At 37.1% G+C, this 10000-nt stretch overlaps 1 protein-coding gene across 1 annotated transcript in view; it reads left to right on the top strand.

Annotated features, from left to right (window-relative positions):
- eif2ak4 (eukaryotic translation initiation factor 2 alpha kinase 4) overlaps nt 1-10000 on the top strand; it is a 91749-nt gene that overhangs the window by 4712 nt on the left and 77037 nt on the right. Inside the window, 7 exon segments of the mRNA XM_056476737.1 lie at nt 890-992; nt 3179-3352; nt 4753-4833; nt 6486-6634; nt 7203-7263; nt 7265-7304; nt 9818-9975. Of these exon segments, the coding sequence (XP_056332712.1) occupies nt 890-992; nt 3179-3352; nt 4753-4833; nt 6486-6634; nt 7203-7263; nt 7265-7304; nt 9818-9975 (766 nt within the window).

The following is a 10000-nucleotide window of genomic DNA, read 5'->3' as shown; positions in this document are numbered from 1 at the left end:
CAGCGCAAAGAGGATTTTTCCATCCTTAAAATAGCAAAAGTGGGTTCAGATACGCCCTTAATGCGTTTGTGCCCTGCGCTTTAGACTTTGCGCATGGATCTTCAAATAGAGCCCTTAATCAGCGTAAGGAATTTAAATTAATTTAGCATCAATAAAGCATTTTGATATTGGTAAAGGTGTCTGCAACTTTTGCAAAGCATCAAATGACCGGCATATTAGCTGTCAAAACATGCATAACTGCATAAATTATTATTCCTTTATAAAAAACAAACAACAAAAAACAGTTGAGTATTGTTTGTCTATTATCTTACAGAAGTTCTACTAGAGCTGAATCGGTACCTTTAAATAGTACACAATAATATCTAAAAAAATCCATATTAATAAATGTTCTCTTTGATCCCCTTGGGGAGAACCACCCCATTTTTGTACTTTTATTTACTAAGTTTTATTCATATATATATTTCTAAACTTATAAGTATATAAACATAATTATTATTAATTATTTAATATTAAATATTATTATTATAAATGTTTATATATAAACTTTTTTTTAAACTATTTTACTTTTTTCCCAAGTGTACATAATCTATAAATTACTACTGTAAGAAAATATCAGCATTTGGTACACACTTACAGTATTACCTTTGCTTGAACTGACCCGATCTAATCCTGTTTACATGAAATAAACCTGCTCCCGAGCAGATTTGAGCTACCAGATCTGTTGCTATGACAACAACTCTCGGATGAGTTTTGAAGACCGAAACGATCCTGGATCATGTCAAATCGTTAATAACCAAATCCAGATAATTGAGTAATCCACGTACGAAGAACAGACCCCTGGAGTCCTCCTCTTATAATAAAGTGTATTAATCTGTGTTTGGTTGATCAGGCCTCCAGAGCTGGAGCTGAAGAACGCTAAAGGACTTTCCTTCGACAAACAAGAGAAGCTGAATGTGGAGCTCAATCAACTGGCCAGAGAGCGATGCGGAGAGGTGAGACTGAACACACACATACACACATACAGCTAGCAAAATTAACCGTTGTGTGCTGTTGGGTCGTTTTCATCCACTCTGGGGCGAGTCTTAATTTGGCCACAACTTTCTCTCTGGTTCAGCAAATGAGATGATTTTTGGACACAAATCTTATTTTGACACACATTTTGGGAAAATACCTACACTTAAACTCAACAATACACTCTGGGTAAATCGACTCTCCTTTGGTTCTGTTGGTGCTGTTTTTGCCCTATTGACTTCCATTATAATCACATTTATTGATTGTAAAGTCATGACAGCAGATAATCATGCATTCTGGATTGTTGTTGGTTTTCCCTGTTGGGATTAAGAGGGACAGTGTGTCATATTCAGTGTTGATCATCAGTTGCAGTGCAAAAAAAGCTTAGTTTCCAGCTTTTATATGGAGCAGCTCAGCTATCAGAACACAGTAAACACAGTAAGTGTATTTCTGCACACACACACATACACACACACACTATAATCTGCTGTTTTACTCGAATGAACTCCATATAAAACCCAGAAACTCTTCAGCACAGGCCGATCTAAAGGGTTAATGCTGACAACTGGTGATCAACAGTAAAAGTAAAGTGACCCATTTCACCTCTTCCCATCTTCTGGAAGTATTTCGTAGGGATGCATTGATACCAAATCCACATCTGGATTTAGGCAAGTCAAGGGCGACGCAGTGGCGCAGTAGGTAGTGCTGTCGCCTTACACCAAGAAGGTCGCTGGTTCGAGCCTCGGCTGGGTCAGTTGACGTTTGTGTGTGGAGTTTGCATGTTCTCCCTGCATTCGTGTGGGTTTCCTCCGGGTGCTCCGGTTTCTCCCACAGTCCAAAGACATGCGGTACAGGTGAATTGGGTAGGCTAAATTGTCCATAGTGTATGTGAGTGTCCCAACCCTATGAGATGTCTTTAAAATATGGAAATGTATTTTGCCCCAGTATTTTCAATGCAGTTTCTGCACTATCCTCTTGCTCCTGACGGTGCTTAAACAGTTTTTCATCTCATTTTACGCTTGAACAACTAAATAAATTAACTGATTGTGTTTTAATTACATTACAACATGGATGCTGTAAAAGAACCCGTATGAAATTGACAATAGTCACATTAACCTTTCCCCGGAAGTTTATCAGTGGCTGAAAAACACTAGCTGTGCATATAGCCCTTTCGCTGTTTGATTAGCCAGATTACACAAGCTGGATTCACTGGTCAGATGTGCTAGAAACAGCACACTGAGGACACCTGCTGGCTGCAATAGGCTAATGCAAAATGAAAAGCATAAACTAAAAATAAACAGATTGTTCATTTGTCAGTGTGGATGTATTTATTGGTGTGTTTATCGTAATTGTAGGGTAACACACTATAAAAGCTGCACACTTTGAATAATTTATTAAGCATTAGCAAATCGTTAATTCCTTATTAGTTAAGCAATAACTCCACATCAGTGATTGCCAAACTTTTATAACTTTATAACCCCTATACCAAACATATATGTCTCCGTGGCCCCTCTGAAATGTTCACTATTTGTGGCAGGTTAGTAATTGTACAGAAGAAATCTTTACTGAATAAACTGCCAATGATTTTAATAAATAAGTAATATAAATGGCGTCACGGTGGAGCAGTGGGTAGCACAATCGCCTCACAGTAAGAAGGTCGCTAGTTTGAGCCTCGGCTGAGTCAGTTGGCATTTCTGTGTGGAGTTTGCATGTTCTTCCTGTGTTGGCGTGGGTTTCCTCTGGGTGCTCCGGTTTCCCCCACAGTCCAAACACATGCGCTATAGGGGGATTGATTAATTAAATTGTCCATAGTGTATGTGTGTGAATGAGTGTGTATGGGTGTTTCCCAGTGATGGGTTGTTGCTGGAAGGGCATCCGCTGTGTAAAACATATGCTGCATAAGTTGGCGGTTCATTCTGCTGTGGCGACCCCTGTTTAATAAAGGGACTAAGCTGAAAAAGAAAATGAATGAATGTAATATAAATGTATAAATGAACACAACAGATCACCGAGCCCAGAGAGATTCAGGATAGAAAAGGAGAACCAATATCCTGCACTGGGTAGATTCCATAAGCTGGTAGACCGTCAGCGGATCAATCAGGCAGCAGGCAGACAGATATATTTGTCCGATTGATTTATTTATTTCATCTTTATGTTTCTCCTCCAGGTGATGATCTACGAGCTGGCGGATTTTGTTCAGGGTTTTCTGACCGAGCACAATGTTCCTCCGTCCAGCTCTTTCCACGAGGAGATGCTGAAGAACCAGCGGCGTCAGCAGGAGCGTCTGGCTCTGGAGGAGCAGGAGAAAATAGACCAGCGCCGCAGACTGGAGGAACAGATGGTACGGCACTTATAAGAGCTCATAAAGCACCTCAGTTAAGATGTTTACATCAAAAACACATCCTAAGGCAGCAGTAATCGACTATCACCTGTGCCTCATCAGTTTAAGTGGGCGTGCCCAACTGTAGACTCTGATGTAAACGCCCACTGCTGTGATTGGCTGCCAGTTTTGCATATTAACAGAGAAACTCCCTTCAATATAAGCTGATTTCAAGAACTTCTGAAACTTACAGGCTACGAGCTCTAATATGACTGAAGATTAGGGGAATTTGGCTTTCCTTTTAGGTGTACTTAATAGAGAACAGATACTAGTGTACATAATCACATGACCTTGTTCTTATTATATTAAAATCTTTTCTGAAGTTTACTTATAATCAATTAATTGATTAATTATAATCAAGCTGTTTACATCAAAAACCCCTCATAATGTAGCAGTAATTGACTATCACGTGCTGTATTTGAGCCTCGACAGTTTAAGTAGGCGTGGCTAACTGTAGACTCTAAAGTAAATGCCCACTGCTGTGATTGGCTGACAGTTTTGCATAATAACAGAGCTAAACATGCAGTGCAGTAGATGTGGGCGTCGATCTTCAGTGAAGGCGGAGCTTATCCACTCTATTACATCATATAGCAGATCACTCCAGAAGCTGATTTAGTCAGACTGCCTTCAATAGGGTATATGCCAAGCTAGTGTTGTTCCCATACTGATTAACGTCCGGTGACCTGTTATTGTGAGTTTTTTCCATTTTATACGGCTCCTTTTACAGCATCGATGTTGTAATGTAATTAAGATACATTCAGTTAAATAGACTTTGGCATTCAATTAGTTGCTCAAGCGTAAAACGAGACAAAAAGCTGTTTACTCGCACGCGCCCGTCAGAATCGGCAGGCGAGCGCAGAAGCTCCATTGATTATACTGAGGGAAAATAAATGCTTATATTATAAAGACATAGCAGGGAAAAATGTAATTTAGTACAGTGCTTCTTGTACAATCTGAGACCCACTTTATATCAGATATCACTCAGCCAGTGGAGATCGCTGATTTTTAAAGAAAACAGACCTTAAATGCGCAGAATTTGCATTGGCATACACTTGACCGGGAACGATTAACCCAGGTTACTGGCAAATTAAAAGTCCTATTAGCATGCTTCAGCATATACCCCATATAAGCTGAGTTTAGAGGAAACTCAAAGTGTGCAGTTCTGAAACTTGTCTTTAAATTACTCTGCACTCATAAATGACTTTTTTATTTCATGAACATTTCAATACAGCCTTATATAATATAAGTATTATATAAGGACAATAAATGATTAGAGTGTGTGATGTTGTTTTCATCAGTGCTACACGTTTATTTTCAGTGTTTTTGTGCTTTTAATAAATTTCTGCATTACTCAAACACAGCAAAATGAGATCCTTGCAGAAATTCAGAGGAGAGAAGAGGAGAGGAAAGAAGAAAAGAGAAAGAAAGAGATGGCCAAACTGGTGAGATCCTGCTCTGTTTTATATACACATAAATAACCATAGACATATATATATATATATATATATATATATATATATATATATATATATATATATATATATATATTATATATACATATATATATATATACATATATACATATATACATATACATATATACATATACATATATACATATACATATACATATTTGCTACTGTGGCTCACCGCTCCATTAAGTACAGTTTAGAAAGAAATTAAATAAGGAACAAAGCAATAATACAAACAATATACTTAGCATATTTATGCTTAAATATTTCACAGGTTTAAATCTCATTAAACAAACCCTCTCAAGAATTGAGGGTATATTTAAGCCTAACATCCTAACGTCTATGAAATATGACATCTTTTGTAGGGGTGTAACGGATCACGGATGATCCATGATTCGTATGGATCACAACCCATGGTTCGTAACGCGCGTGACCCGCGGATTAATACAATTTTTTTTACTGGTAGATTAATCCTTCATTTGTAACGATCACAGAGAGATGGCCTCTCGCTCATTCAAATCACATGTATGAAAGCATTTAGGCTTTCCTGTAAAATATAATGATGACAGAAGAGGTTGTGGTGGGTTATTGGCGATGTGGTGGGTTTCTTAGGTTATTAAAGGTATTTCCTGTCACTGCTTGTTTAGTCTGCATTAATGCATTCAGTGTAAGATGCAGGATTAATCATTAAGAGATCAGGATCTCAACACCCACGCAACATAAATTATAAATGATGCTGATTTGCATATGTTTATTAATCTTAAGAGATTCAGTCTTTAGTCTTTTGAGTTATTTATAAAGTTAAAAACAGTCAAATAACACAGAAGTACTGGGAGAACAGTTTATAGTTCAGATATATCCACTGATGGTAAATGCACTGATGTTATATGCATATACATTTAACGATGCTCAAAATAAAAGTTGTAGGCAGCTATTACATTATTTAACCAATAGGTGGCGACAACCAGCCATCAAACATATGCCACTGAATAATTCTTCACCAATGATCATCTAGCAATGAAAGATGAATCACTGAATCATTTATTGAAGATGAGACTGGAAAAAATATGGGCTGTTCAATTTATAATGTTAGATTTCTACATTTAGTGTTATCAGCAACAGCAGTAGTAACAGGGAATTTTACAGTACTGAAGATTTTACTGTTTAATTTTATTCAGCTGATTATTTCTTCATTATATTTTTAATAACATTACAGGCTCTAAGTTCTGTTTGTTCAAACCAAAAGTGTCTCACAGTGCTGTTTCTGTAGTAAATGGGAAGCAAATTACATTCGTCTCCTCCCCTTTTTCTGGCTGATCTGAAAAATGGTCCGATCCATGACTAAAGCATCATAATGTGATGCGAACCGTGAGATTTGTGATCCGTTACACCACTACTTTGCTGTAACAATGCAAGTGTTACATAATTATACATATTATATACATAATCATACATGTATAACATGCATATATAAGTTTAACCTTGTGCCAGTATATCTTAATAATGAATTGAAATGTAAAACTATTAATATTTACAGTTTGAGACGGTTCATCTTCAGCTCAGAGTTCAGTGAGAGTAATAAGAGCCTTTGTATGTGTGTGAATGGGTTGTGTTGTGTTCAGGAGCGTCAGGAGAGCTCTGTTTCGGTTCCTCCTCCTCCTCCTCCTCCAGAAAGACAGACGTCTGTCTCCTCAGGGTCTCCAGTGGATTCGTCTGAAGTGAAGAAAGCTCTGGTGAACAGACGCAGAACCACATCCAGCAGCAGACACAGGTCTGATTCATCTGCATTTACATCTGATATATATATATATATAAAACACTGTTCTTTAATTTCTCTCAATAATTAATGTTGCAATTAGCTTTACGGAAGGTGAATGCTGTTGCATTGATTTATAACCAATATTATTAGCAATATTGTGAAATGTTGTGCTGTTTAACTGAGAGATTTCTTCAGTACATTTCTAATGATAATAGTTTTAATAACCCATCTCTTATAACTGATTTATTTTCTCTTTGTCATGATGACAGTACATAATATTAGACTAGATATTCTTCAAGACACTAATATTCAGCTTAAAGTGACTTTTAAAGGCTTAACTAGGTTAATTAGGGTAAAGTTAGGGTAATTAGGCAAGTTATTAGACAACAGTGCTGTAGTTATTCTGTTGCACTGTGGAAGCTTCTGTCACCAAAACAAACTCCTCTTACCTGTAAACAGACCTGGCAATAAAGCTCATTCTGATTCAGATTCCAATCATTTGTAGTAAATAATTATTTTCAAAGAAGTGCACTGATTACAGAAATAATCAGGAATATAATTGTGTGTTGTGTTCTCGCAGACGGGACACGTATAATGAGGATAATGCGCGTCAGCAGGAAGTTCTCCACTTCAGCAACAGTTTCTCTGGGAGAGGTGGTCGTGCAGCGAGGAAAGTGCATCGGTGAGGCTATTGATGTGTGTTTTTGGTGATTTAAACAGAGAGTGTATGGTGACACTTTAGTTTTGGTCACAGTTAACGGTATTACCAAACCATTAACTAACACTACTAGCTTAACAAACTGCTAATGTGCTTTTTATTAATAAGTTAGTAATGCAGAAGTTGGGTTTTGGGTAGGGATGTAGAATAAGATCATACTTAATAACTACTAATCAACAGTTAATGTCTTTATAACAGGCTGGGGTAACACTTTATTTTGATGGTCCATTAGGGTATTAGTAGACTGTCTGCTTAATATCTGCTGATATTGCTCCTTTAACTGACTATAAGAAACTTTGCAAGTACATGTCAACTAACCTTAACCCCAACATAACAGTCTACTTATAATCTAATGACAATTAGTTAGCATGTAGATTGCAGTGTAACTTAATTCAACAAACGGACCATCAAATTAAAGTGTGACCCAGGCTGGTAGTAAACCAGTATTGTATAGCATGAATTGTGACCTAAACTAAAGTGTTGCAGAGTTTATGAAAAGATATACACAGCATGTAAGATTTGATTTGGTAACACTTTAGATTAAGTAACATGATATAACAAACTGTTAACCAAAACTACTTGCATCATTTTCATTTAGGGTTATTTAACAGGGATAATGCAGTATTAGGCCTGTCACGATGACGAGTTTTTGTTGTGCGATGTATAATCACAGAAATTGTTGCGATTAACCCATATTATTGTCATTTTAAGATCATTTTATGCCACTTATATAATGATTATATAACAGCCTAATAATGCAAATAGCCATAAACAATTCTTATAATTTATTTATTTTTTGGCCTTTTTGCCTTTATTAAGCGAATAGGTCAGTGTTTCAGACAGGAAGCAAAGTGGGAGAGAGAGAGGGGGTAGGGATGGGAAATGTCCACAAGCCGGGATTCGATCTCGGGACGCCCTGAAGTGCTACTGCACCATATTTACATTCTATAATTTGATGTTAAAAAGGTAAATGTGCTATTAAATATAGTATTGAATGTACTATTAGGCAAATGTCCAATTATAAACTTTGACAGTGGTGAGGTTGCGATGAGCGATATTATTGTCATTTTATGCCACTGATTATATAATGATTGTAAAATAGCTTTAATGTTATTGGTGAATTTGTAAATATATAGTGCAATGGCAGAAATGATTGAGGTCATCTCCAAGTTTTGCACGATAAGTCGAAATATTGGTTATTGTGACAGGCCTATGCTGTATAACATTGCTTCAGTTTAAAGCAGCAGATGCTTCACATGTAGGTTTCTAGCCAATGGCTCATTTGCAGCGGGTTAGGTTATTTATTCACTAAAACAGTACAAATATCGGTAACACTTTAGGTCACAATTCATGCTATAACTACTGCTTTATTACCTGCCTATTATTAAGATATGAACTGTTGATTAGTAGTTATAAAGTCTTATTCTACATCTCTAATCCTACCCAAAACTCAGCGTCTACCTTACTAAATATTAATAAACAGTTAAATAGTAGTTTGGATGAGGAGTGTGTTTCTAGTCTGGGTGAGGAGTGTTTTGTTCTATAACTAATATAAGTTTTAAGAAAACAGACTGGTATAAACGACACCTACAGCGGGGAAAGTAAGTATTATACACATTGTCAGGTTTTTTTTTTCTGGGAATAATCTTTCAGGAGCCGTTGACATGGGAATGAAGCAGATTTTGGTAAAAACGTGAACAATACAAACTTAAAAATTAAACAAAACCAAAAAAAATCTGAAAATTGAGTTGTGTGTAAGAACAATGAGTGACAGAAGGAGAAAGTGCTGAACTACTGAAATGTGTTTAATACTTTATATAAAAGGCTTTTATTGGTGATGCAGCTTAAAGACGCCTCTAATATGAAGAATGAAGCCTCATGCATTGCTCAGGTGTGAGTTTCTAACAGACTTCAACAGAGTGTCCAAATCTTGATGCTTCTGTGGGTCTCGTCTATCAGATCTGAGCTTTATTCTGTATTCTCTCTTGGATTCGGATCAGGTGATTGGGTGGGCCATTCTACAGCTTGATTTTCTTTCTCTGAACGCATCTGAGAGTCTCCTCGGCTGTGTTTTAGATCATTGTCTTGCTGAAATGTCCACCCTGGGTTCATCTTCATCCTCCGGCTAATGTAGATGTTGGACTGAAGCAGCTGATCTTCATTTACACTGAGGAACGGCAGAGGAGTGCTGAAGAACTACTGAGAGATTTCAGCTGCTGTCTGGGCTTTCACTGCCCAAATACACCTCCCTTTCTTCATCTGTTCAATACTTTTTCCCTGCGTCATTTCATTTCATTACAGAGAACTTCATTTGTAAACTAGTTAGATTTGTTTTCCTTGCATATATGGATTTATTTGTTTGTTACCAACATCTGAGGAAAATGTCAAGTCAACAGCACCTTTAGAAATATGTTTTCTGAGAAAAATGATGTTTAATACTTATTTCCCCTGCTGTAAATGTTTTGTTCCTCCGGCAGGTGAGAGCGAGCGACTGGGCCGCAGTGTTTATTACGCCTTCAACTCCACCTCTGGAGATTTCGCCGTGGTTTATGAGTGGATCCTGAGATGGAACAAAACCATCGGGAAGTTCTTCACCAGCCAGGAGAAGGAGAAGATCGAGAAATGCAAAAAACAGGTAGAGGAACGACCTTCCATAACAT

This window comes from Danio aesculapii, chromosome 17 (assembly GCF_903798145.1).
Source record: "Danio aesculapii chromosome 17, fDanAes4.1, whole genome shotgun sequence".
Lineage (NCBI taxonomy): Eukaryota > Metazoa > Chordata > Actinopteri > Cypriniformes > Danionidae > Danio > Danio aesculapii.
Note: the sequence above shows the minus strand (reverse complement) of the source record. Positions and strands in the feature narration are given on the sequence as shown.